Consider the following 27,989-nt stretch of genomic DNA (forward strand, 5'->3'; position numbering starts at 1 on the left):
TTGGGGTTGGGATTGGGATTGGGGTTGGGATTGGGATCGGGATTGGGTTGGGATTGGGATTGGGGTTGGGATTGGGATTGGGATCGGGATTGGGATTGGGGTTGGGATTGGGGTTGGGATTGGGGTTGGGATTGGGGTTGGGATTGGGGTTGGGGTTGGGATTGGGATTGGGATTGGGGTTGGGATTGGGGTTGGGGTTGGGATTGGGGTTGGGATTGGGATTGGGGTTGGGATTGGGGTTGGGATTGGGGTTGGGATTGGGGTTGGGATTGGGATTGGGGTTGGGATTGGGGTTGGGATTGGGATTGGGATTGGGGTTGGGATTGGGATTGGGATTGGGGTTGGGATTGGGGTTGGGATTGGGATTGGGATTGGGATTGGGGTTGGGATTGGGATTGGGATTGGGGTTGGGGTTGGGGTTGGGGTTGGGGTTGGGATTGGGATTGGGGTTGGGATTGGGATTGGGATTGGGATTGGGATTGGGGTTGGGATTGGGATTGGGATTGGGATTGGGATTGGGATTGGGATTGGGGTTGGGATTGGGGTTGGGATTGGGGTTGGGGTTGGGGTTGGGGTTGGGATTGGGGTTGGGATTGGGATTGGGGTTGGGGTTGGGGTTGGGTAGGCCTGGCTTGGCCTGGCTTCACTCTGCTTGGCCTGGCCTGGCCCAACTTGGCCTGGCTTGGTTCAGTTTGGCCTGGCTTCACTCAGCTTGGCCCAGCTCAGCTCAAATTGGCCTGGCTTCACCCAGCTTGGCTCAGCTTGGCCTGGTTTGGCCCAACTTGGCCTGGCTTCACTCAGCTTGGCCCAACTTGGCCTGGCTTCACTCTGCTTGGCCTGGCTTGGCCTGGCTTGGCTCAGCTTGGCCTGGCTCAGCTCAAATTGGCCTGGCTTGACTCAGCTTGGCCTGGCTTGGTTCACCATGGCTCAGCTTGGCCTGGCTTTGCTCAGCTTGGCTCAACTTGGCTCAGCTTGGCCTGGCTTGGCTCAGCTTGGCCTGGCTTGGCCCAATTTGGCCTGGCTTCACTCTGCTTGGCCTGGCTTGGCTCAGCTTTGCTCAGCTTGGCCTGGCTTGGCTCAGCTTGGCCTGGCTTGGCCCAACTTGGCCTGGCTTGGCTCAGCATGGCTCAAATTGGCCTGGCTTCACCCAGCTTGGCTCAACTTGGCGTGGCTTCACTCTGCTTGGCCTGGCTTGGCCTGGCTTGGCTCAGCTTGGCCTGGCTCAGCTCAAATTGGCCTGGCTTCACTCTGCTTGGCCTGGCTTGGCTCAGCTTGGCCTGGATTCACTCAGCTTGGCCTGGCTTGGCCCAACTTGGCCTGGCTTCACTCAGCTTGGTTCAGCTTGCCCTGGCTTCACTCAGCTCAGCCTGACTTGGCTCAGCTTGCCCTGGCTTCACTCAGCTCAGCCTGACTTGGCTCAGCTTGGCCTGGCTTCACCCAGCTTGGCTCAACTTGGCTCAGCTTGGCCTGGCTTGGCCCAACTTGGCCTGGCTTCACCCAGCTTGGTTCAGCTTGGCCTGGCTTGTCTCAGTATGGTTCAACTTGGCCCAACTTGGCCTGGCTTCACCCAGCTTGGCCCAACTTGGCCTGGCTTCACTCAGCTTGGCCTGGCTTGGCCCAAGTCGGCCTGCTTTGGCCCGGTTTGGCTCCCTTTGGCCTGGCTTGGGCCTGGCCAACTCTCCCCTGCCCTCAGGCCTCCCCAGGCCGCCGATCCCTGCTGAAGCTGTTTGCCGTTTGCCTCCTGGCCGGCCTCCTCACCACGGCCGTCGGCGTCCTCAGCCTCTCCCTCGTTTACACCAAGGCCGGGGGCCTCGTTAATGAGATGAGAGTTAATGAGATGAATGTTAACGAGGTGCTCGTTAAGGATGGAGCCGTTTCGTCCCGACCGCTGGTGGACGTTCGGTTTGGGTTCCTGAATCGTTTGAGTCGATCTGAGGTGGGGGAAGGGGAAGAGGAAGGGGAAGAGGAAGGGGAAGGGAAGGGGAAATGGGGAAGGGGAAATGGGGAAGGGGAAGGGAAGGGGAAGGGGAAGGGGAAATGGGGAAGGGGAAGGGGAAGGGGAAGGGGAAGGGGAAATGGGGAAGGGGAAGGGGAAGGGGAAGGGGAAATGGGGAAGGGGAAATGGGGAAGCGGAAGGGGAAGGGGAAGGGGATGAGGAAATGGGGAAGGGGAAGGGGAAAAGGAAGGGGAAGGGGAAGGGGAAATGGGGAAGGGGAAGGGAAAGGGGAAATGGGGAAGGGGAAGGGGAAGGGGAAGGGGAAGGGGAAGGGGAAGGGGAAATGGGGAAGGGGAAGGGGAAGGGGAAGGGGAAGGGGAAGGGGAAGGGGAAGGGGAAGGGGAAATGGGGAAGGGGAAGGGGAAGGGGAAGGGGAAGGGGAAGGGGAAGGGGAAGGGGAAGGGGAAGGGGAAGGGGAAGGGGAAAAGGGAAAGGGAAGGGGAAGGGGAAGGGGAAGGGGAAATGGGGAAGGGGAAGGGGAAGGGGAAGGGGAAGGGGAAATGGGGAAGGGGAAGGGGAAGGGGAAGGGGAAGGGGAAGGGGAAGGGAAGGGGAAGGGAAGGGGAAGGGGAAATGGGGATGGGGATGGGGATGAGGAAATGGGGAAGGGGAAGGGGAAGGGAAGGGGAAATGGGGAAGGGGAAATGGGAAAGGGGAAGGGGAAGGGGAAGGGGAAGGGGAAATGGGGAAGGGGAAGGGGAAGGGGAAGGGGAAATGGGGAAGGGGAAATGGGGAAGGGGAAGGGGAAGGGGAAATGGGGAAGGGGAAATGGGGAAGGGGAAGGGGAAGGGGAAGGGGAAGGGGAAATGGGGAAGGGGAAGGGGAAATGGGGAAGGGGAAGGGGAAGGGGAAGGGGAAGGGGAAGGGAAGGGAAGGGGAAGGGGAAGGGGAAGGGGAAGGGAAGGGGAAATGGGGAAGGGGAAATAGGGAAGGGGAAGGGGAAGGGGAAGGGGAAGGGAAGGGGAAGGGGAAGGGGAAGGGGAAGGGGAAGGGGAAGGGGAAGGGAAGGGAAGGGAAGGGGAAGGGGAAGGGGAAGGGGAAGGGGAAGGGAAGGGAAGGGAAGGGAAGGGAAGGGAAGGGAAGGGAAGGGAAGGGAAGGGAAGGGAAGGGAAGGGAAGGGAAGGGAAGGGAAGGGAAGGGAAGGGAAGGGAAGGGAAGGGAAGGGAAGGGAAGGGAAGGGAAGGGAAGGGAAGGGAAGGGAAGGGAAGGGAAGGAAGGGAAGGGAAGGGAAGGGAAGGGAAGGGAAGGGAAGGGAAGGGAAGGGAAGGGAAGGGAAGGGAAGGGAAGGGAAGGGAAGGGAAGGGAAGGGAAGGGAAGGGAAGGGAAGGGAAGGGAAGGGAAGGGAAGGGAAGGGAAGGGAAGGGAAGGGAAGGGAAGGGAAGGGAAGGGAAGGGAAGGGAAGGGAAGGGAAGGGAAGGGAAGGGAAGGGAAGGGAAGGGAAGGGAAGGAAAGGAAAGGAAAGGAAAGGAAAGGAAAGGAAAGGAAAGGAAAGGAAAGGAAAGGAAAGGAAAGGAAAGGAAAGGAAAGGAAGAAAGGAAAATGAATGGAATCTTTTCACCCCCAACCCTCCAGCCCCAAAAATACCCCGGCGGCACGATCCAATGGGCGACGTACCGATCCGATTCGGATCATTACCCCGACCCAGAAGGGCAGGAATTTGGGGAAAGCCTCCACCAGAAGCAATCCCAAATGAGCGTGGCCCTATTGAGGATCAAACCCGGCGGGCTCCGCGTCCCCCATTGGCATTTCAACGCCAACGAGCACGGCTACGTCCTGCAAGTAAGCGCCGATGCTCGCCTTCTTTTTCCCCACTCTTCCTTTTTCTCTCTTCCACCTTCCTGCCGATCGTCCCGCTTTTACTCGCATCCTCGGGGTTCCTCTTCCCCTACTCGAAAAACCGTTTTCCTCGCGGGGGAACGAAAGGAGGAAATATCCTAGGGGACGGTTTGGATCGGCGTGGTGACGGCCGAAAACGTCACCGTTTTCAACGGTACCGAAGGCCAGGTGGTTTTTTTCCCCCGCAACGCCGTGCATTGGATCAAGAATTGCGGGGAGGGGGAGGCGGTGCTGCTCCTCTTCTTCGGGAGCCACGAGGAGGTGAAGACGTTGGAGGCGGATGAGGCGTTTTTGGGCACGCCGGAAGACATCGCGGCTCGGGCGCTTCAGGTTCAAAAGGGGAGGGGGAAATGGGGCTCGGTTGGGGCGTGAAGTGGTGCTGAAGGGGTTAATTGCAGTGGTTTGGATGGGGGTTGGGTCCTGGAAGGGGAAACTGGCGTTGGTTGCATCCCTCTACCTCGATCGGTTGAGGAGATATTGAGGTTCATAGGGAGGTTGGGTCCTGGAAGGGGAAAAGTGCGGTGGTTGCATCCCTCTGCCTTGTTCCATTGGGTCTCTATTGAGTTCTATAGGGAGGTTGGGTCCTGGAAGGGGAAATTGGCAGTGGTTGCATCCCTCTATGTTGATCCATTGGGGAGATATTGAGTTCTATAGGGAGGTTGGGTCCTGGCAGGTGAATAGTGAGGTGGTTGGGTCCTCCTATCAGTTTCCAATAGGGCTCTATTGAGTTCTATAGGGAGGTTGGGTCCTGGAAGGGGAAAAGTGCGGTGGTTGCATCTCCCTATGAGGTTCCATTGGGGCTCTATTGAGTTCTATAGGGAGGTTGGGTCCTGGAAGGGGAAATGGGGCTCGGTTGGGGCGTGAAGTGGTGCTGAAGGGGTTAATTGCAGTGGTTTGGATGGAGGTTGGGTCCTGGAAGGGGAAATTGGCGGTGGTTGCATCCCTCTATGTTGATCCGTTGAGGAGATATTGAGGTTCATAGGGAGGTTGGGTCCTGGAAGGGGAAAAGTGCGGTGGTTGCATCTCCCTATGAGGTTCCATTGGGGCTCTATTGAGTTCTATAGGGAGGTTGGGTCCTGGAAGGGGAAAAGTGCGGTGGTTGCATCCCTCTATGTTGATCCATTGGGGAGATATTGAGGTTCATAGGGAGGTTGGGTCCTGGAAGGTGAATAGTGAGGTGGTTGGGTCCTCCTATGAGTTTCCAATAGGGCTCTATTGAGTTCTATAGGGAGGTTGGGTCCTGGAAGGGGAAATTGGCGGTGGTTGCATCCCTCTATGTTGATCTGTTGGGTCTCTATTGAGTTCTATAGGGAAGTTGGGTCCTGGAAGGGGAAAAGTGCGGTGGTTGCATCTCCCTATGAGGTTCCATTGGGGCTCTATTGAGTTCTATAGGGAGGTTGGGTCCTGGAAGGGGAAAAGTGCGGTGGTTGCATCCCTCTATGTTGATCTATTGGGTCTCTATTGAGTTCTATAGGGAGGTTGGGTCCTGGAAGGGGAAAAGTGAGGTGGTTGCATCCCTCTATGAGGTTCTATTGGGGATCTACAGTGGAATATATGGAGGTTGGGTCCTGGAAGGGGAAACTGGCGTTGGTTGCATCTCTCTACCTCGATCCGTTGAGGAGATATTGAGGTTCATAGGGAGGTTGGGTCCTGGAAGGGGAATAGTGAGGTGGTTGGGTCCCCCTATGAGGTTCCATTGGGGCTCTATTGAGTTCTATGGGGAAGTTGGGTCCTGGAAGGTGAATAGTGAGGTGGTTGGGTCCTCCTATGAGGTTCCAATAGGGTTCTATTGAGTTCTATAGGGAGGTTGGGTCCTGGAAGGTGAATAGTGAGGTGGTTGGGTCCTCCTATGAGGTTCCAATAGGGCTCTATTGAGTTCTATAGGGAAGTTGGGTCCTGGAAGGTGAATAGTGAGGTGGTTGGGTCCTCCTATGAGGTTCCAATAGGGCTCTATTGAGTTCTATAGGGAATTCGGGTCCTGGAAGGTGAATAGTGAGGTGGTTGGGTCCTCCTATGAGGTTCCAATAGGGCTCTATTGAGTTCTATGGGGAAGTTGGGTCCTGGAAGGTGAATAGTGAGGTGGTTGGGTCCTCCTATGAGGTTGGTTTGCATTGGTTGGGTCCTGGAAGGGGAGAGATGGGGAATTTGGGCCCTGGAAGGGGAATTATGGGATATTTGGGTCCTGGAAGGGGAAAATTGCATTGGTTGGGTCCTGGAAGGGGAAAGATGGGGAATTTGGGACCTGGAAGGGGAATTATGGGATATTTGGGTCCTGGAAGGGGAAAATTGCATTGGTTGGGTCCTGGAAGGGGAGAGATGGAGAATTTGGGTCCTGGAAGGGGAAAATCGCATTGGTTGGGTCCTGGAAGGGGAAAAATGGAGAATTTAGGTCCTGGAAGGGGAAAACATGGGGAATTTGGGTCCTGGAAGGGGAAAATTGCATTGGTTGGGTCCTGGAAGGGGAAAGATGGGGAATTTGGGTCCTGGAAGGGGAATTATGGGATATTTGGGTCCTGGAAGGGGAAAATTGCATTGATTGGGTCCTGGAAGGGGAAAACATGGGGAATTTGGGTCCTATAAGGGGAATTATGGGATATTTGGGTCCTGGAAGGGGAAAATTGCATTGGTTGGGTCCTGGAAGGGGAATTATGGGATATTTGGGTCCTGGAAGGGGAGAATTGCTTTGGTTGGGTCCTGGAAGGGGAAAACATGGGGAATTTGGGTCCTGGAAGGGGAAAATTGCATTGGTTGGGTCCTGGAAGGGGAAAGATGAGGAATTTGGGTCCTGGAAGGGGAATTATGGGATATTTGGGTCCTGGAAGGGGAAAATTGCATTGGTTGGGTCCTGGAAGGGGAATTATGGGATATTTGGGTCCTGAAAGGGGAATTATGGGGAATTTGGGTCCTGGAAGGGGAATTATGGGATATTTGGGTCCTGGAAGGGGAAAGATGGGGAATTTGGGTCCTGGAAGGGGAAAATTGCATTGATTGGGTCCTGGAAGGGGAAAGATGGGGAATTTGCGTCCTGGAAGGGGAATTATGGGATATTTGGGTCCTGGAAGGGGAATTATGGGATATTTGGGTCCTGGAAGCTCCAAAGCTTCTGATTGGCTCCCTTCGCTTGATTCTTTGTTTGCTGGCAGCCGATTGGTGGAGTGAAATTCATCCGAACGTTCCGGAAGTTTTCGGAGGCCCAAGTCGTCAACCTGCCGCCTAATTTGGGCCAATTAGTGCACAGCGTTAATTACACGCGCTCGGAAGACAGCCAAGTGTGGCGCTATTTGTATGACCTCGGAGGTAATTAACAGACTGGACCTTAATTAGGGTCGCAAAGGTCGTTAAGGTGGGAGTTGAGCTCCCTATCGCCCTTCCAGGACCTTAATTAGACGCGTAGCTTCATTAGGCTGGGAGGTTTTCCCCTAATTACCCTTCCAGGACCTTAATTAGCATCCTAGCCTCATTACGGTCAGAGATGAGCCCCTAATTAACCTTCCAGGGCCTTAATTAGCCTCATAGGCTCATTAAGAAGGAGAAAGCCACCTATCGCCCTTCCAGGACCTTAATTAGCCTCATAGCTTTATTAGACTGGGAGATTTCCCCCTAATTAACCTTCCAGGACCTTAATTAGCATCCGAAACTCATTAAGGTTGGATAAGAGCCCCTAATTACCCTTCCAGGGCCTTAATTAGCATCCTAGCCTCATTAAGGTTGGATCTGAGCCCCTCATTACCCTTCCAGGACCTTAATTAGCATCCTAGCCTCATTAAGGTTGGATCTGAGCCCCTCATTACCCTTCCAGGACCTTAATTAGCATCCTAGCCTCATTAAGGTCGGATCTGAGCCCCTCATTACCCTTCCAGGACCTTAATTAGCATCCTAGCCTCATTAAGATTGGATCTGAGCCCCTCATTACCCTTCCAGGACCTTAATTAGCATCCTAGCCTCATTAAGGTTGGATCTGAGCCCCTCATTACCCTTCCAGGACCTTAATTAGCATCCTAGCCTCATTAAGGTTGGATCTGAGCCCCTCATTACCCTTCCAGGACCTTAATTAGCATCCTAGCCTCATTAAGGTTGGATCTGAGCCCCTCATTACCCTTCCAGGACCTTAATTAGCATCCGAAACTCATTAAGGTTGGATCTGAGCCCCTAATTAACCTACCAGGACCTTAATTAGCCTCATAGGCTCATTAAAAAGGAGAAAGCCACCTATCGCCCTTCCAGGACCTTAATTAGCCTCATAGCTTCATTAGGCTGGGAGATTTCCCCCTAATTACCCTTCCAGGACCTTAATTAGCATCCTAGCCTCATTAAGGTTGAAGCTGAGCCCCTAATTAACCTTCCAGGACCTTAATTAGCATCCGAAACTCATTAATTTCCCCTCCATTAACCTGCCAGGACCTTTCCATCCCTTCCAGCTTCTCCCATCCACCCTTTCCATGGTGGCCAATTCCAATGGGCTCCGTTTCGCTCTGCCAGGACCTCCAAGTCCCCCATGGAGCTCATTTACATCCAATCCCTTAATGAGGTACCTTAATTAATCCTTTCCCCCCCTTCCAGGACCTTCCCTCCCCCTCCCTTCCCCTTCCAGGACCTGTTAATGAGTTTTAATTGATCCTAGGAGAGCCGCTCGCTCACCTTGGCCTCGTTAAGGATCTTCGCTAACGAGCTGGGCCAGCCTCATTACCATTTCAATGCTAATGAGCTCGCCTACGTCGTCAGCGGCTGCGCCAGGGTATGGAGGGCTTGGGAAGGGGCTAATTAACGCGCTCCGGGGTTAATTAACGCTGGGGGATCCCTATTTGGCAGCTGGGGGGGTCTATTGGGTCTCATGGATCCCTATTTGGCAGCTATGGGGGTCTATTGGGTTTAATGGATCCCTATTTGGCAGCTGGGGGTCAAGCTGGGGTTTAATGGATCCCTATTTGGCAGCTGGGGGTCAAGCTGGGGTTTAATGGATCCCTATTTGGCAGCTATGGGTCTAGGTGGGGAATTATGGATCCCTATTTGGCAGCTACGGGGGTCTAATGGCTCCCTATTTGGCAGTTATGGGGGTCTATTGGGTCTAATGGATCCCTATTTGGCAGCTGTGGGGATCTATTGGGTCTCATGGATCCCTATTTGGCAGCTATGGGTCTATATGGCGTCTCATGGATCCCTATTTGGCAGCTGGGGGTCAAGCTGGGGTTTAATGGATCCCTATTTGGCAGCTATGGGGGTCTATTGGGTCTAATGGATCCCTATTTGGCAGTTATGGGTCTAGGTGGGGAATTATGGATCCCTATTTGGCAGCTGTGGGGGTCTAGTGGATCCCTATTTGGCAGCTGTGGGGGTCTAGTGGATCTAATGGATCCCTATTTGGCAGCTGGGGGTCAAGCTGGGGTTTAATAGATCCCTATTTGGCAGCTGTGGGGGTCTATTGGATCCCTATTTTGCAGCTATGGAGGTCTATTGGGTCTAATGGCTCCCTATTTGGCAGTTATGGAGGTCTATTGGATCTAATGGATCCCTATTTGGCAGTTATGGGTCTAGGTGGGGAATTATGGATCCCTATTTGGCAGTTATGGGGGTCTATTGGGTCTAATGGCTCCCTATTTGGCAGCTATGGGGGTCTATTGGGTCTAATGGCTCCCTATTTGGCAGCTGTGGGGGTCTATTAGGTCTAATGGATCCCTATTTGGCAGCTATGGGGGTCTATTGGGTCTAATGGATCCCTATTTGGCAGCTATGGGGGTCTATTGGGTCTAATGGATCCCTATTTGGCAGTTATGGGTCTAGGTGGGGAATTATGGATCCCTATTTGGCAGCTGTGGGGGTCTAGTGGATCCCTATTTTGCAGCTATGGAGGTCTATTGGGTCTAATGGCTCCCTATTTGGCAGTTATGTGGGTCTATTGGGTCTAATGGATCCCTATTTGGCAGCTATGGGGGGTCTAATGGCTCCCTATTTGGCAGCTGGGGGTCAAGCTGGGGTTTAATGGATCCCTATTTGGCAGCTGTGGGGGTCTAGGGGATCCCTATTTGGCAGTTATGGGGGTCTATTGGGTTTGATGGATCCCTATTTGGCAGTTATGGGTCTAGGTGGGGAATTATGGATCCCTATTTGGCAGCTGTGGGGGTCTATTGGATCCCTATTTGGCAGCTATGGAGGTCTATTGGGTCTAATGGATCCCTATTTGGCAGCTGGGGGTCAAGCTGGGGTTTAATAGATCCCTATTTGGCAGCTGTGCTGGTCTAATGGATCCCTGTTTGGCAGTTATGGAGGTCTATTGGGTCTAATGGATCCCTATTTGGCAGCTGTGGGGGTCTAATGGATCCCTATTTGGCAGCTGTGGGGGTCTATTAGGTCTAATGGATCCCTTTTTGGCAGCTATGGGGGTCCATTGGGTCCAACAGATCCCTATTTTGCAGCTACGGGGGTCTAATGGCTCCCTATTTGGCAGCTATGGGGTTTATGGAGTTTAATGGATCCCTATTTGGCAGCTGTGGGGGTCTATTGGGTCTAATGGATCTTTATTTAGCAGCTATGGGTCTACTGGGTCTAATGGCTCCCTATTTAGCAGCTATGGTGTTTATGGGGTCTAATGGACCCCTATTTAGCAGCTATGGGGACTCTATGGTTACCCGGAAGTCGTTAACGCCACTCATTAACGGCTCTGTTAATCCAGGCCGGCTTAGTGATGGAATCGGGGACGACGGTGACGTTCGATGTCACGATAGGGGACGTGATTTTTTTCCCTGTCGGGACTCAGCATTACTTGAGGAGCGTTTGTGACGAGGAGCTGCTGCTGGTGGTGGCTTACAGCACTGGGAAGGAGGTGAGGAAAGGGGGGGGGGGGGGGGGTTGGTAGCCCAAAGGGCGAGGGTGGTAGCCACGGATCCGTATCTGGCAGCTATGGGTCTGTATGGGGGCTAATGGGTCAGTATTTGGCAGCTGCGGGTCTATATGGGGGCTAATGGATCTCTATCTGGCAGCTATGGGTCTGTATGGGGTCTAATGGATCTCTATTTGGCAGCCGCGGGTCTATATGGGGTCTAATGGATCTCTATCTGGCAGCTGCGGGTCTGTATGGGGGCTAATTGGTCAGTATTTGGCAGCTGCGGGTCTATATGGGGTCTAATGGATCTCTATCTGGCAGCCGTGGGTCTATATGGGGTCTAATGGATCTCTATTTGGCAGCCGTGGGTCTATGTGGGGTCTAATGGATCTCTATTTGGCAGCTGCGGGTCTATATGGGGTCTAATGAATCTCTATTTGGCAGCTGCGGGTCTATATGGGGTCTAATGGATCTCTATTTGGCAGCTGCGGGTCTATGTGGGGTCTAATGGATCTCTATTTGGCAGCTATGGGTCTGTATGGGGGCTAATGGATCTCTATTTGGCAGCTGCGGGTCTATATGGGGGCTAATGGGTCAGTATTTGGCAGCTGCGGGTCTGTATGGGGTCTAATGGGTCTCTATTTGGCAGCTGCGGGTCTATATGGGGGCTAATGGATCTCTATTTGGCAGCTGCGGGTCTATATGTGGTTTAATGGATCTCTATTTGGCAGCTGCGGGTCTATATGGGGTCTAATGGATCTCTATTTGGCAGCCGTGGGTCTATATGGGGTCTAATGGATCTCTATTTGGCAGCTGCGGGTCTATATGGGGTCTAATGGATCTCTATTTGGCAGCTGCGGGTCTATATGGGGTCCAATGGATCTCTATTTGGCAGCTGCGGGTCTATATGGGGGCTAATGGATCTCTATTTGGCAGCTATGGGTCTGTATGGGGGCTAATGGATCACTATTTGGCAGCTCTGGGTCTATATGGGGAGCACTGGCTCCTTATTTGGCAGACATGGGGCTGTATTTGGCAGCTCTGGGTCTATGTGGGGAACCATGGATCCCCATTTGGCAGCCATGGGTCCATATAGGATAGGAATGGATCCCTATATGGCAGCCATGCTTCCCTATTGGCTAAGGTTCCCTATTTGGCATCTTTGGGTCCCAATTTGGCAGCGATTAGCCTCAATTAGGAGCAATGGGTCCCTATTTGGCAGCCATGGGACTCTATTGGAGCAGTGGATCAATATCTGGCAGCTGTGGTTTATGTTGGGAGTAGTGGCTCCGTTTTTGGCAGCCCCTGGTCTATGTAGGACATAATGGATCCTTATTTGGCAGCCATTGGTCTCTATTAGTAGCAGTGGCTCCTAATTTGGCAGCCATCGGTCTATACGGGTGGCAATGGCTCCTTATTTGGCAGCCATGCTTTTCTACTGGCAATGGATCCCTATTTCGCAGCTCCGGCTCCACAGTTGGTAGCTGTGGATCAATATTTGGCAGCTATGGGTCCATATTTGATAGCCACAGCCCCATATTTGGTAGCCACAGCCCCATATTTGGTAGCCACAGCCCCATATTTGGTAGCCACAGGCCTACATTTGGTAGCCATAGCCCCATATTTGGTAGCCACAGCCCCATATTTGGTAGCCAGACCTACATTTGGTAGCCAGACCCCATATTTGGTAGCCACAGCCCCATATTTGGTAGCCAGACCCCATATTTGGTAGCCATAGCCCCATATTTGGTAGCCAGACCCCATATTTGGTAGCCATAGCCCCATATTTGGTAGCCACAGCCCCATATTTGGTAGCCACAGGCCTACATTTGGTAGCCATAGCCCCATATTTGGTAGCCACAGCCCCATATTTGGTAGCCAGACCTACATTTGGTAGCCAGACCCCATATTTGGTAGCCACAGCCCCATATTTGGTAGCCAGACCCCATATTTGGTAGCCATAGCCCCATATTTGGTAGCCAGACCCCATATTTGGTAGCCATAGCCCCATATTTGGTAGCCACAGCCCCATATTTGGTAGCCACAGGCCTACATTTGGTAGCCATAGCCCCATATTTGGTAGCCACAGCCCCATATTTGGTAGCCAGACCTACATTTGGTAGCCAGACCCCATATTTGGTAGCCACAGCCCCATATTTGGTAGCCAGACCCCATATTTGGTAGCCATAGCCCCATATTTGGTAGCCAGACCCCATATTTGGTAGCCATAGCCCCATATTTGGTAGCCACAGCCCCATATTTGGTAGCCATAGCCCCATATTTGGTAGCCAGACCCCATATTTGGTAGCCACAGCCCCACATTTGGTAGCCAGACCCCATATTTGGTAGCCACAGCCCCATATTTGGTAGCCAGACCCCATATTTGGTAGCCACAGCCCCATATTTGGTAGCCACCTTGTTTTCCTCCAGGCACTGAAGACCCTTCGTATGAACAAATACTTCATGGACACAGCCGACCACATCCTGGCTCAACTCTTCCACAAAGATCAGAAGGAGTTCCAGAACTTTCCCCGCTCTTAACGAGCGAACGTTCGTTAATTAAATGAGTTTTACGTTGGCCTTGGCGCGGCGTTTCTGTTGGTGGAATGGAAGGGCGGACGAGATGGTCCTCCAGGGTCATAGAGTTGTGGGGTAGGAGGGTCCTCCAGGGTCATAGAGTTGTGGGGTAGGAGGGTCCTCCAGGAGGATCATAGAGTTGTGGGGTAGGGGGGTCCTCCAGGGTCATAGAGTTGTGGGGTAGGAGGGTCCTCCAGGAGGATCATAGAGTTGTGGGGTAGGAGGGTCCTCCAGGAGGATCATAGAGTTGTGGGGTATGGGGGTCCTCCAGGGTCATAGAGTTGTGGGGTAGGGGGGTCCTCCAGAAGGATCATAGAGTTGTGGGGTAGGAGGGTCCTCCAGGAGGATCATAGAGTTGTGGGGTAGGGGGGTCCTCCAGGAGGATCATAGAGTTGTGGGGTAGGGGGGTCCTCCAGGAGGATCATAGAGTTGTGGGGTAGGAGGGTCCTCCAGGATCATAGAGTTGTAGGGTATGGGGGTCCTTCAGGAGGATCATAGAGTTGTGGGGTAGGGGGGTCCTCCAGGATCATAGAGTTGTAGGGTATGGGGGTCCTTCAGGAGGGTCATAGAGTTGGGGGGTGGTTGGATTGGGGATGGTCCTCCAAGATCATAGAGTTGTGGAGCGGTTGGGAAGGAGGGTCCTCCAAGATCATAGAGATGAAGGGTAGGGGTTGGAGGGTCCTCCAGGATCATAGAGATGGAGGGTAAGGGTTGGAGGGTCCTCCAAGATCATACAGTTGAGGAATTGGGGTAAGAGGGTCCTCCGGGATCATAGAGTTGGAGGGCACTGGGGTAGGAGAGTCCTCCAAGATCATAGAGTTGGAGGGCACTGGAGTAGGATGGTCCTCCAGGATCATAGAGCTGTTGGGTGGGGCTAGGTAGGTTCTGCAAGGCCATAGAGTTGCAGGGATCGGGGTAGGACGGTCCTCCAAGGCCATAGAGCCACGGGGAGGGTGGGGTAGGAGGGTCCTCCAGGATCATAGAGTTGGTGGGGGAGGGAGAGGACTTTGGAACTGGGCGCTGCCCTCCAACTGCTGGGACTTCGCCCTTGGGGAGGGGAGAAAAGGAGCTGCGAAGGCCTGGAAGGAAGAGAAAGGCAAATTACCGGCTTCTAATTAATCGTTTTAATTAGAAGCTGGGAGCAAAAGCTTCTCACGCACCGTCAGGATCCGCTGCTACAGCCTGGAGAGGGGGGACTTCCTTTGGGCAGGTGACTTTCTAGCCTACGGCTCTATGACCCTGGAGGACCCTCCAACCCCCACTCTCCATCTCTGTGATCTCGGAGGACCCTCCAACCTCCACCCCTCAACTCTATGATCTTGGAGGACCCTCATACACATCTCCCTTCCCTCTCTGTGATCTTGGAGGACCCTCCTATCCCACTCCCCTCCATCTCTATGACCTGGGAGGACCCTCCAATCTCCACCCCTCAACTCTATGATCTCGGAGGACCTTTCTACCCCACTCCCCTCCATCTCTATGACCTTGGAGGACCCTCATACACCTCTCCCTTCCATCTCTATGACCTTGGAGGACCCTCCAACCTCCACCCCTCAACTCTATGATCTCGGAGGACCTTTCTATCCCACTCCCCTCCATCTCTATGACCTTGGAGGACCCTCATACACCTCTCCCCTCCATCTCTATGACCTTGGAGGACCCTCCAACCTCCACCCCTCAACTCTATGATCTTGGAGGACCTTCCTACCCCATTCCCCTTCATCTCTAGGACCTTGGAGGACCCTCATACACCTCTCCCTTCCATCTCTATGACCTTGGAGGACCCTCCAACCTCCACCCCTCAACTCTATGGTCTTGGAGGACCCTCCTACCCCACTCCCTTCCATCTCTATGACCTTGGAGGACCATCCAACCTCCACCCCTCAACTCTATCGTCTTGGAGGGCCTTCCTACCCCACTCCCTCCATCTCTATGACCTGGGAGGACCTTCCTTCTCCCCCTTTCCCTCTCCGACCTCCCCCACCTCTCCCAACCTCCTCAATCCTAATTAATGCCAATTAATTAGCCACCGGAACGATGGACCCCATCGAGCAGCAACTCCTGGACCTCAACCACCAGAACAGAATCCTCCGCCTTCAGGTTGGGCCTTAATTTGTTTTATGGGGGGGGAGGCAGATTTGGGGTTTTTGAGCACTGGGATCATAGAGAAGTGGGGAAGATGGGGGTAGAAGGGTCCTCCAAGATCATGGAGTTGGAGGGCATTGGGTTAAGAGGTCCTCCAGGATCATAGGCTTGCAGGGAAGATGCTGTAGGATGGTCCTCCAAGATCATAGAGTCAGAGGGCGCTGGATTGGTCCTCCAGGATCATAGAGTTGAAAGGCGTTGGGTTCAGTTGGTCCTCCAGGATCATAGAGTTGAAGGGGTTTGGGGTTGGAGGGTCTTCCAGGATCTAAGAGTTGAAGGGCGTTGGGTTGGTCCTCCAGGATCATAGAGTCAGAGGGCATTGGGTTGGTCCTCCAGGATCATAGAGTCGAAGGGGTTTGGGGTAGGAGGGTCCTCCAGGATCATAGAGTCGAAGGGTATTGGGTTGGTCCTCCAGGATCATAGAGTCAGAGGGCATTGGGTTGGTCCTCCAAGATCATAGAGTAGAAGGGTATTGGGTTAAGTTGGTCCTCCAGGATCATAGAGTCGAAGGGTATTGGGTTAAGTTGGTCCTCCAGGATCATAGAGTCAGAGGGCATTGGGTTGGTCCTCCAGGATCATAGAGTCGAAGGGCGTTGGGTTGGTCCTCCAGGATCATAGAGTTGGAAAGCATTGGGTTAAATTGGTCCTCCAGAATCATAGAGTCGAAGGTTCTTGGGTTAATTTGGTCCTCCAAGATCATAGAGTTGGAGAGCATTGGGTTAAATTGGTCCTCCAGGATCATAGAGTCAGAGGGTATTGGGTTGGTCCTCCAGGATCATAGAGTCGAAGGGCATTGGGTTGGTCCTCCAGGATCATAGAGTTGAAGGGGCTTGGAGTAGGAGGGTCCTCCAGGATCATAGAGTTGAAGGGCATTGGGTTGGTCCTCCAGGATCATAGAGTCAAAGGGCGTTGGGTTGGTCCTCCAGGATCATAGAGTTGAAGGGTATTGCATTAAGTTGGTCCACCAAGATCATCGAGTCAAAGGGCGTTGGGTTGGTCCTCCAGGATCATAGAGTTGAAGGGCATTGGGTTGGTCCTCCAGGATCATGGAGTTGAAGGGGCTTGGAGTAGGAGGGTCCTCCAGGATCATAGAGTTGAAGGGCGTTGGGTTCACTTAGTCCTCCAGGATCATAGAGTCGAAGGGTATTGGGTTAAGTTGGTCCTCCAGGATCATAGAGTCAGAGGGCATTGGGTTGGTCCTCCAGGATCATAGAGTCAGAGGGCATTGGGTTGGTCCTCCAGGATCATAGAGTCGAAGGGCGTTGGGTTGGTCCTCCAGGATCATAGAGTTGAAGGGCATTGGGTTGGTCCTGCAGGATCATAGAGTCGAAGGGTATTGGGTTAAGTTGGTCTTCCAGGATCATAGAGTTGGAGAGCATTGGGTTAAATTGGTCCTCCAGGATCATAGAGTTGAAGGGCATTGGGTTGGTCCTCCAGGATCATAGAGTTGGAAAGCATTGGGTTAAATTGGTCCTCCAGGATCATAGAGTCAAAGGGCATTGGGTTGGTCCTCCAGGATCATAGAGTCGAAGGGCGTTGGGTTGGTCCTCCAGGATCATAGAGTCAGAGGGCATTGGGTTGGTCCTCCAGGATCATAGAGTCGAAGGGTATTGGGTTAAGTCGGTCCTCCAGGATCATAGAGTCAAAGGGCATTGGGTTGGTCCTCCAGGATCATAGAGTCGAAGGGCATTGGGTTGGTCCTCCAGGATCATAGAGTTGAAAGGCATTGGGTTGGTCCTCCAGGATCATAGAGTCGAAGGGCGTTGGGTTGGTCCTCCAGGATCATAGAGTCGAAGGGCGTTGGGTTGGTCCTCCAGGATCATAGAGTTGGAAAGCATTGGGTTAAATTGGTCCTCCAGAATCATAGAGTCGAAGGGTATTGGGTTAAGTTGGTCCTCCAAGATCATAGAGTTGGAGAGCACTGGGTTAAATTGGTCCTCCAGGATCATAGAGTCGAAGGGCATTGGCTTAAGTCAGTCCTCCAAGCTCATAGAGTTATGGAGAGATGGGGTTAAATCAGTCCTCCAAGACCATAGAGTTGCAGGGGATCGAGGCCTGTATGGGCTTTTCCAGCACTGGGAAACCCTATAAATCCTATAGGGGAAACTTTTAGGGCCTTTTTCGCCCCCCTGCAGTTGGAAGCGACGCGAGAAGCCGGAATCCAAGCTTTAAAATCAGCATCCCAACGATTTTCGGAGACCTACAAGAAGAAACAGGAAGAACTGAAGAAATCCCACCATGAGGAGAAGCAGCGAATGGAGGTTTGGGGTTTTTCAATGGGGTTTTTGGGGGTTTATAGGGCCGCCGTTTGGGGTCATACGGGGTTGGAGGACTCATGGCGGCCCCGCAGGCAGCCAGGATCATAGAGTTGAGGAAGGAGTGGCGGAAGAACATGGCGGAGGAAGAGGAACAAAGGCGACGGATGGCGGAAGTGGAAGAGAGGCTGCGAAGGATGGAGGAGGTGGGGGGGAAAGGGGGGATTTATGGGGGTTCTTGTGGGGTTTTGGGGTCTGGCGGCCATTTTGGGGTCTTATGGGGTCGTTTTGGGGTCTTATAGGGTCGGGTTTGGGGTCTTTGGGATCTTTGGGGTCTTATGGGGTCGTTTTGGGGTCTTATGGGGTCGGGTTTGGGGTCTTTGGGGCCCTATGGGGTCGTTTTGGGGTCTTATAGGTTCGGGTTTGGGGTCTTTGGGGTCTTTGGGGCCATTTTGGGGTCCTATGGGGTCGTTTTGGGGTCTTATAGGGTCGGGTTTGGGGTCTTTGGGGTCCTATGGGGTCATTTGGGGTCTTATAGGGTCGGGTTTGGGGTCTTTGGGGTCCTATGGGGTCATTTTGGGGTCTTATAGGGTCGGGTTGGGGGTCTTTGGGGTCCTATGGGGTCATTTTGGGGTCTTATAGGGTCGGGTTTGGGGTCTTTGGGGTCCTATGGGGTCGTTTTGGGGTCTTATGGGGTCGGGTTGGGGGTCTTTGGGGTCCTATGGGGTCATTTGGGGTCTTATAGGGTCGGGTTTGGGGTCTTTGGGGTCTTTGGGGTCTGGGCCCCATTTGGGGTCTTATAGGGTTTGGGTTTGGGGTCTTTGGGGCCATTTTGGGGTCCTATGGGGTCATTTTGGGGTCTTATAGGGTTTGGGTTTGGGGTCTTTGGGGTCTGGCGGCCATTTTGGGGTCCTATGGGGTCGTTTTGGGGTCTTATGGGGTCGGGTTTGGGGTCTTTGGGGCCATTTTGGGGTCCTATGGGGTCCTTTTGGGGTCTTATAGGGTCATTTTGGGGTCTTGGATGCTTTGGCTTTGGGGTCTTGGGTTCAGTTGGCATTGGGTGAAGTCGGTCCTCCAGGATCATAGAGTTGCAGGGAGGTCGGGGTAGGAGGGTCCTCCGAGACCATAGAGTAGCAGGGAAGACGCTGGAGGAGACCCTTTGGGGCCTGGCGGCCATTTTGGGGTCTTATAGGGTCGGGTTTGGGGTCTTTGGGGTCCTATGGGGTCATTTTGGGGTCTTATGGGGTCGGGTTTGGGGTCTTTGGGGTCTTTGGGGTCTGGGCCCCATTTTGGGGTCTTATAGGATTTCGGTTTGGGGTCTTTGAGGCCATTTTGGGGTCCTATGGGCTCATTTTGGGGTCTTGGATGCTTTGGCTTTGGGGTCTTGGGTTCAGTTGGCATTGGGTGAAGTCGGTCCTCCAGGATCATAGAGTTGCAGGGAGGTCGGGGTAGGAGGGTCCTCCGAGACCATAGAGTAGCAGGGAAGATGCTGGAGGAGACCCTTTGGGGCCTGGCGGCCATTTTGGGGTCTTATAGGGTCGGGTTTGGGGTCTTTGGGGTCCTATGGGGTCGTTTTGGGGTCTTATGGGGTCGGGTTTGGGGTCTTTGGGGTCCTATGGGGTCGTTTTGGGGTCTTATGGGGTCGGGTTTGGGGTCTTTGGGGTCCTATGGGGTCGTTTTGGGGTCTTATGGGGTCGAGTTTGGGGTCTTTGGGGTCCTATGGGGTCATTTTGGGGTCTTATAGGGTCGGGTTTGGGGTCTTTGGGGTCTTTGGGGTCCTATGGGGTCATTTGGGGTCTTATAGGGTTTGGGTTTGGGGTCTTTGGGGTCCTATGGGGGCATTTTGGGTTCTTATAGGGTCAGGTTTGGGATCTTTGAGGTCTTTGGGGTCTGGGCCCCATTTGGGGTCTTATAGGGTTTGGGTTTGGGGTCTTTGGGGCCATTTTGGGGTCCTATGGGGTCATTTGGGGTCTTATAGGGTCGGGTTTGGGGTCTTTGGGGTCCTATGGGGTCATTTTGGGGTCCTATGGGGTCATTTTGGGGTCTTATGGGGTCGGGTTTGGGGTCTTTGGGGTCTTTGGGGTCTGGGCCCCATTTTGGGGTCTTATAGGGTTTGGGTTTGGGGTCTTTGGGGCCATTTTGGGGTCCTATGGGCTCATTTTGGGGTCTTGGATGCTTTGGCTTTGGGGTCTTGGGTTCAGTTGGCATTGGGTGAAGTCGGTCCTCCAGGATCATAGAGTTGCAGGGAGGTCGGGGTAGGAGGGTCCTCCGAGACCATAGAGTAGCAGGGAAGACGCTGGAGGAGACCCTTTGGGGCCTGGCGGCCATTTTGGGGTCTTATAGGGTTGAGTTTGGGGTCTTTGGGGTCCTATGGGGTCGTTTTGGGGTCTTATGGGGTCATTTTGGGGTCTTATAGGGTCGGCTTTGGGGTCTTTGGGGTCTTTGGGGTCTGGGCCCCATTTTGGGGTCAATTTTGGGTCCATTTTGGGGTTTTTCCCCCCCTTTTTCCCCCCCCTTGTAGGAGAAGCGAATGCTGAGCACCAAGAAGCTCAAGCTGGAGCTGCAGCTCCTCCAGCCTCCCTTAAGGGCTTCAGCCCGTTTGCGGTAACGAAGGAGGCCTTAATGAGCCTAATTAAGGCACTTAGGATGGGTGGCCACTTAATGGAGCTAATTAGAGGCTAATTAGGGAGGAGATCGGCACCTTGGAGGAGCAGCTGGCCCACCTGCAGGCGGTGATGGAGAGGCAGCACGGCGCCTTGCGTGGGGTCATTGGTCAAGTGAGCGGCTTTGGGGGGGTCATTAAGCCCTTAATTAGGGCTTAATTAGCGGCCTTTGGGGGTTGGGGGGTCGTTAACCTTATAGGTTAATGAATGATTGGTTTCTTGAGGCGGAGGAGCTGAGGAGGGAAGCGAGGATGAAGGAGCGGAGGGTGGAGGAGATGGAGGAGAGGCTGAGGGGCTTGGAGGAGGAGGTATTATGGGATGGGGGGAAAAGGGGGGGCCTATGGGGGCCTATGGGGGCCTATGGGGGGATATGGGGGCCTATGGGGGCCTATGGGGACATGGGGGGCCTATGGGGGGATATGGGGGGATATGGGGGGATATGGGGGGACATGGGATGAATGGGGGCCTATGGGGGCCTATGGGGACATGGGGGGATATGGGGGGACATGGGGGGATATGGGGGGATATGGGGGCCTATGGGGGCCTATGGGGACATGGGGGGAGATGGGGGGACATGGGGGGACATGGGAGCCTATGGGGACATAGGGGGATATGGGGGGACATGGGGGGACATGGGGGGAGATGGGGGGACATGGGGGGTTATGGGGGGACATGGGATGAATGGGGGCCTATGGGGGCCTATGGGGGGGCATGGGGGCCTATGGGGACCTATGGGGGCCTATGGGGACCTATGGGGACATAGGGGGACAAGGGGGGGACATGGGGGCCTATGGGGACATGGGGGGACATGGGGGGACATGGGGGGACATGGGATGAATGGGAGCCTATGGGGGTCTATGGGGGCCTATGGGGACATGGGGGGAGATGGGATGAATGGGGGCCTATGGGGACCTATGGGGGGATATGGGGGGACAGGGGGGGACATGGAGGCCTATGGGGTCATGGGGAGCCTATGGGGGGAGATGGGGGGACATGGGGGGACATAGGGGGACATAAGGGGACATGGGGGGACATGGGATGAATGGGAGCCTATGGGGATATGGGGGGACATGGGGGCCTATGGGGACATGGGGGGACATATGGGGACATGGGGGGGACATGGGAGCCTATAGGGGGACATAGGGGGACATGGGGGGACATGGGGGGACATGGGGGGACATGGGGGCCTATGGGGGCCTATGAGGACATGGGGGCACATGGGGGCCTATGGGGGGATATGGGGGCCTATGGGGGGACATGGGGGGACATGGGAGCCTATGGAGACCTATGGGGACATGGGGGGACATAAGGGGACATAGGGGGACATGGAAGCCTATGGGGACATAGGGGGACATGGGGGGGTCATAGGGGGACATGGGGGGGACAGGAGGGGACATGGGGGCCTATGGGGGGACATGGGATGAATGGGAGCCTATGGGGACATGGGGGGTCATGGAGGGACATGGGGGGGACAGGAGGGGACATGGGATGAATGGGAGCCTATGGGGACATTGGGGGATATGGGGGGACATGGGGGGACATGGGATGAATGGGGGCCTATGGGGGCCTATGGGGACATGGGGGGAGATGGGGGGACATGGGGGGACATGGGATGAATGGGGGCCTATGGGGGCCTATGGGGACATGGGGGGAGATGGGGGGACATGGGGGGACATGGGATGAATGGGGGCCTATGGGGGCCTATGGGGGCCTATGGGGACATGGGGGGATATGGGGGGACATGGGGGGACATGGGGGCCTATGGGGGCCTATGGGGGCTGATGGGGACATAGGGGGACATGGGGGGGACATGGGGGGCAGGGGGGGACATGGGATGAATGGGAGCCTATGGGGACATGGGGGGATATGGGGGGACATGGGGGGCAGGGGGGGACATGGGATGAATGGGAGCCTATGGGGACATGGGGGGACATAAGGGGACATAGGGGGACATGGGAGCCTATGGGGGGATATGGGGGGACATGGGGGGACATGGAGGCCTATGGGGACCTGGGGGAGACATGGGGGCCTATGGGGGCCTATGGGGACAGGGGGGGACATGGGGGGACATGGGGGGACATGAGAGCCTATGGGGTCAAGGGGGGACATGGGGGCCTATGGGGACCTATGGGGACAGGGGGGGACATGGGGGGACATGGGGGCCTATGGGGTCATGGGGAGCCTATAGGGGGACATAGGGGGACATGGGGGGACATGGGGGCCTATGGGGACATGGGGGGACATGGGGGGACATGGGGGCCTATGGGGGGACAAGGGATGAATGGGAACCTATGGGGGGACATAGGGGGACATGAGAGCCTATGGGGTCAAGGGGGGACATGGGGGGAGATGGGGGGACATGGGGGTCTATGGGGTCATGGGGGGATATAGGGGGACATGGGGGGACAGGAGGGGGGACAGGGGGAGACGTGGGGGCCTATGGGGTCATGGGGGGACTTGGGGTCTATGGGGGACATGGGGGGACATGGGGGGGACATGGGGGCCTATGGGGGGATATGGGGGGACATGGGGGGACATGGGAGCCTATGGGGTCAAGGGGGGACATGAGAGCCTATGGGGGCCTATGGGGACATGGGGGGAGATGGGGGGACATGGGGGCCTATGGGGACAGGGGGGGACATGGGATGAATGGGGGCCTATGGGGGCCTATGGGGGGATATGGGGGGACATGGGGGGACATGGGGGCCTATGGGGGGATATGGGGGGACATGGGATGAATGGGGGCCTATGGGGGCCTATGGGGGGAGATGGGGGGACATGGGGGGATATGGGATGAATGGGAGCCTATGGGGGTCTATGGGGGGACATGGGATGAATGGGGGCCTATGGGGGCCTATGGGGGGGCATGGGGGGACATGGGGGCCTATGGGGGGACATAGGGGGACATGGGGGGACATAGGGGGACATGGGGGGACATGGGGGCCTATGGAGTCATGGGATGCTATGGGGGGACATGGGGGGACATGGGGGGAGATGGGGGGACATAGGGGGACATGGGAGCCTATGGGGACATGGGGGGACATGGGGGGACATGGGGGCCTATTGGGGGACATGGGGACATGGGGGGCCTATGGGGACTTGGGGGAACATGGGATGAATGGGAGCCTATGGGGGCCTATGGGGACATGGGGGGACATGGGAGCCTATGGGGTCAAGGGGGGACATGAGAGCCTATGGGGGCCTATGGGGACATGGGGGGAGATGGGGGGACATGGGGGCCTATGGGGACAGGGGGGGAGATGGGATGAATGGGGGCCTATGGGGGCCTATGGGGGGACATGGGGGGACATGGGGGCCTATGGGGTCATGGGGGGACATGGGATGAATGGGAGCGTATGGGGGGACATAGGGGGACATGGGGGGACATGGGGGGGACATAGGGGGACATAGGGGGACATGGGAGCCTATGGGGGGACATATGGGGACATAGGGGGACATGGAAGCCTGAGGGGGCCTATGGGGTCATGGGGGGACATGGGATGAATGGGGGCCTATGGGGGCCTATGGGGGCCTATGGGGACATGGGGGGACATGGGAGGAGATGGGATGAATGGGAGCCTATGGGGGGATATGGGGGCCTATGGGGTCATGGAGGGACATGGGGGGACAGGAGGGGACATGGAGGCCTATGGGGTCATGGGGAGCCTATGGGGGGACATATGGGGACATGGGGGGGACATGGGGGCCTATGGGGTCAAGGGGGGACATGAGAGCCTATGGGGGCCTATGGGGACAGGGGGGGACATGGGGGGATATGGGGGGACATGGGATGAATGGGGGCCTATGGGGGCCTATGGGGACATGGGGGGACATGGGGGCCTATGGGGGACATGGGGGCCTATGGGGACATGGGGGGATATGGGGGCCTATGGGGACAGGGGGGGATATGGGGGGACATGGGGACATGGGGGGATATGGGATGAATGGGGGCCTATGGGGGCCTATGGGGACATGGGGGGAGATGGGGGGACATGGGGGGACATGGGGGCCTATGGGGGGATATGGGGGGACATGGGATGAATGGGGGCCTATGGGGGCCTATGGGGACGTATGGGGGGAGATGGGGGCCTATGGGGGGACATGGGGGGATATGGGGGGACATGAGAGCCTATGGGGGCCTATGGGGACATGGGGGGACATGGGAGGACATGGGGGCCTATAGGGGGATATGGGGGGACGTGGGATGAATGGGGGCCTATGGGGGGACATAGGGGGACATGGAGGCCTATGGGGTCATGGGGAGCCTATGGGGGGTAATGGGGGGGACATGGGGGCCTATGGGGACATGGGGGGACATGGGAGCCTATGGGGGGACATGGGATGAATGGGAGCCTATGGGGGGACATGGGATGCTTTGCTTCTCATGTCTTCTTCTTCCCCCATTGGAGAATAAGGAGCTGAAGGCGAGATTGACAGCTCAGCTGGGCCAATCCGCCGCCAGGCTTTCCAAAGGGGTGGGGACCGAAAGCTTTCGTCCCATTGGTTCTTTGGAGGCGGTGCAAAGCTGCCGGATTCGCAAGCTCTACCAATCAGGAGGCAGAATGGAGTCCTAGGTCCTCCAGGGGCATAGAGTTGGTGGGGTCCTCCAGGGTCATAGAGTTGGTGGGTTGTTGGGGTCCTCCAGGGTCATAGAGTTGGTGGGTTGCTGGGGTCCTCCAGGGTCATAGAGTTGGTGGGTGGTGGGAAGGGGGGTCCTCCAGGGTCATAGAGTTGGTGGGGTCCTCCAAGCTCATAGAGTTGGTGGGTTGTTGGGGTCCTCCAGGGTCATAGAGTTGGTGGGTGGTGGGAAGGGGGGTCCTCCAGGGTCATAGAGTTGGTGGGGTCCTCCAAGGTCATAGAGTTGGTGGGTTGTTGGGGTCCTCCCAGGGTCATAGAGTTGGTGGGTGGTGGGAAGGGGGGGGGGGGGGGGGGGGAGGAGTCCTCCACAGTCCTCCAGGGTCATAGAGTTGGTGGGCTGCTGGGGTCCTCCAGGGTCATAGAGATGGTGGGTTGTGGGAAGGGGAGGGGGGGGGGGTCCTCCAGGGTCATAGAGTTGAAGGGCGGGGGGGTAGCAAGGTCCTCCAAGATCATAGAGATGTAGGGTGGTGGGATAGGAGGGTCTTCCTTCCCGTGGCTCTGTGATATTTGTCTCTCCTACCCAACCATTGCGCAACTCTATGACCCTGGAGGACCTTCCTTCCCCACAACTCTATGATCCTGGAGGACCACCCCCCCACCCCCTTCCATTCTACCAATACAAACACCACACGAATGCAAATGAAAGCTCCTTTATTTAACGAACGTTCGGCTAATTAACCCCGCTAATTAAGCGGGGGGGAACCGCTGGAAGTCAACCAAATACGGACCTGTGGCTACCAAATGTAGGCCGGTGGCTACCAGAAAGAGATCCATGGTTGCCAAATAGGGAGCCACTATTCTTAATACAGACCCACGGCTGCCAAATAAAGATCCATTAGTCCCAATAGAGACCCACAGTTGCCAAATAGGGATCCATGGCTTCCAATAGAAACCCACAGCTGCCAAATAGGGAGCCACTATTCTTAATACAGACCCACGGCTGCCAAATAAAGATCCATTACTCCCAATAGAGACCCACAGTTGCCAAATAGGGATCCATGGCTTCCAATAGAAACCCACAGCTGCCAAATAGGGATCCACTATTCTTAATATAGACCCACGGTTGCCAAATATTGATCCATTCCTCCCAATAGTGAGCCATGGTTGCCAAATAGGGATCCAATGAGATCAATAGAAACCCACAGCTGCCAAATAGGGATCCACTATTCTTAATATAGACCCACGGTTGCCAAATATTGATCCATTCCTTCCAATAGAGACCCATGTCTGCTAAAAACTGATCCAGTGCTCCCAATAGAGACTCATGGCTGCCAAATAGCGATCCATTCCTCCCAATTGAGACCCATGGCTGCCAAATAGGGATCTACTACGATCAATAGAAACCCAGAGCTGCCAAATAGGGAGCCACTATTCTTAATATAGACCCATGGCTGCCAAATATTGATCCATTCCTTCCAATAGGACCCATGTCTGCTAAAAACTGATCCACTACTCCCAATAGAGACTCATGGCTGCCAAATAGGGATCCACTACGATCAATAGAAACCCAGAGCTGCCAAATACGGAGCCACTATTCTTAATATAGACCCATGGCTGCCAAATATTGATCCATTGCTCCCAATTGAGAGCCATGGTTGCCAAATAGGGACCCATACCTTCCAATAGGAAACCCAGAGCTGCCAAATTTTGATCCACTATTCTTAATATAGACCCATGGCTGCCAAATATTGATCCATCTGCTCTCATTTGAGACCCAAGGCTGCCAAATAGGGATCCAATGCTCCCAATGGAGACACATGACTGCCAAATATGGATCCATTCCTCCCAATTGAGACCCACGGCTGCCAAATATGGATCCATTCCTCCCAATAGAGACCAACGGCTGCCAAATATTGATCCATTGCTCCCAATAGAGACCCATGGCTGCCAAATAGGGATCCATTGCTCCCAATAGAGACCCGTGGCTGCCAAATATTGATCCATTGCTCCCAATTGAGAGCCATGGTTGCCAAATATGGATCCATTCCTCCCAATAGAGACCCATGGCTGCCAAATAGGGATCCATTGCTCCCAATTGAGACCCACGGCTGCCAAATATGGATCCATTCCTCCCAATAGAGACCCACGGCTGCCAAATATGGATCCATCGCTCCCAATATAAACCCGTGGCTGCCAAATATTGATTCACAGCTCTCAATTGAGACCCATGGCTGCCAAATATGGATCCATTGCTCCCAATAGAGATCCATGGCTGCCAAATATGGACCCATTCCTCCCAATAGAGACCCATGGCTGCCAAATATTGATCCATTCCTCCCAATAGAGACCAACGGCTGCCAAATAGGGAGCCATTGCTCCCAATGGAGACCCATGGCTGCCAAATAGGGATCCATTCTTCCCAAGAGAGACCCACGGCTGCCAAATAGGGATCCATTGCTCCCAATAGAGACCAACGGCTGCCAAATAGGGAGCCATTGCTCCCAATATAAACCCGTGGCTGCCAAATATTGATCCATCGCTCCCAATATAAACCCGTGGCTGCCAAATATTGATCCACAGCTCTCAATTGAGACCCATAGCTGCCAAATCCCCCATCTTTTCCCGCCCTAATTATCCTACGGTCCTAATTAGGCTCCTGGCAGGGACACTGGGGGGGGAGGGATCTTCTTCATCCTTAATGAATTTAAGGTCCTAATTAAGGTCCTTCTTCCGCGTGATTCCCTACACTTCCGGTTTTCCCTTCACTTCCGGTCAACCTTCCACCCTCTTCCTTTTTCTTCCGGTTCCCCCCCACTTCCTGTCCCCGTTCCTCCTTTCGATCCTCCGGTCCCCTCCGTTTCTTTCACCCAAACGTCTCCGAATGTCCCCGAAAAGCTCCGAACGCATCCCGAGCGCCTCCGATTCCGCCCCGAACTCGACCCGAACATCACCGAGCGTCTCCGAACGGCTCTTAATGCCTCCCCGAACACCTCCGAGCGCTGCCCGAACTCGACCCGAACAGCCCCGAACTCGACCCGAACGCCTCCGATTGCAGCCCGAGCCGCTCCGAACAGCCCGGAACTCGACCCGAACGCTCCCGAGCCGCCCCGAACTCGACCCGAA

The 27,989-nt window shown here is 55.0% G+C and overlaps 2 protein-coding genes and 1 long non-coding RNA gene across 14 annotated transcripts in view; 2 read left to right on the plus strand and 1 right to left on the minus strand.

The window, feature by feature from the left end:
* LOC128074245 (uncharacterized) overlaps positions 1 to 13,379 on the plus strand; it is a 20,427-nt gene extending 7,048 nt beyond the window's left edge. Inside the window, exons 3-10 of the mRNA XM_052669917.1 lie at positions 1,694 to 1,936; positions 3,568 to 3,774; positions 3,934 to 4,161; positions 6,975 to 7,128; positions 8,250 to 8,359; positions 8,453 to 8,566; positions 10,499 to 10,648; positions 13,079 to 13,379. Coding sequence (XP_052525877.1) covers positions 1,694 to 1,936; positions 3,568 to 3,774; positions 3,934 to 4,161; positions 6,975 to 7,128; positions 8,250 to 8,359; positions 8,453 to 8,566; positions 10,499 to 10,648; positions 13,079 to 13,189 — 1,317 coding nt within the window. The 3' untranslated portion in view covers positions 13,190 to 13,379. The remainder of the gene's footprint in view (positions 1 to 1,693; positions 1,937 to 3,567; positions 3,775 to 3,933; positions 4,162 to 6,974; positions 7,129 to 8,249; positions 8,360 to 8,452; positions 8,567 to 10,498; positions 10,649 to 13,078) is intronic.
* An 851-nt stretch (positions 13,380 to 14,230) lies between these two features.
* LOC128074247 (coiled-coil domain-containing protein 68-like) lies at positions 14,231 to 25,571 on the plus strand. Of its 12 annotated transcripts, none has more exons than XR_008203116.1 (10): positions 14,236 to 14,435; positions 15,252 to 15,325; positions 17,506 to 17,631; positions 17,721 to 17,831; positions 20,147 to 20,229; positions 20,312 to 20,402; positions 20,513 to 20,596; positions 24,698 to 24,969; positions 25,038 to 25,072; positions 25,375 to 25,571. XR_008203116.1 is itself a non-coding variant. In XM_052669921.1 (9 exons), exons 2-8 carry the CDS (start codon positions 15,263 to 15,265, stop codon positions 24,860 to 24,862), a joined length of 723 nt encoding a protein of 240 aa, XP_052525881.1. In that variant the 5' UTR covers positions 14,236 to 14,435; positions 15,252 to 15,262; the 3' UTR covers positions 24,863 to 24,899; positions 25,038 to 25,176. The 12 variants fall into 12 exon arrangements, 3 of the variants coding, with proteins under 3 accessions (XP_052525882.1, XP_052525881.1, XP_052525879.1); XR_008203117.1 differs by having other exon boundaries at positions 24,698 to 24,934; XR_008203119.1 differs by having other exon boundaries at positions 24,698 to 24,899; positions 25,038 to 25,113.
* Positions 14,722 to 15,145, minus strand: LOC128074251 (uncharacterized). The gene is made up of 3 exons (XR_008203130.1): positions 15,058 to 15,145; positions 14,834 to 14,893; positions 14,722 to 14,791 (listed from the first exon to the last, which is right to left on the minus strand). It is a non-coding gene; the product is annotated as an uncharacterized LOC128074251 (long non-coding RNA).
* Positions 25,572 to 27,989: the final 2,418 nt, after the last annotated feature.

This window comes from Tympanuchus pallidicinctus, unplaced genomic scaffold (genome assembly GCF_026119805.1).
Source record: "Tympanuchus pallidicinctus isolate F22 unplaced genomic scaffold, pur_lepc_1.0 scaffold87, whole genome shotgun sequence".
Taxonomy (NCBI): Eukaryota; Metazoa; Chordata; class Aves; order Galliformes; family Phasianidae; genus Tympanuchus; species Tympanuchus pallidicinctus.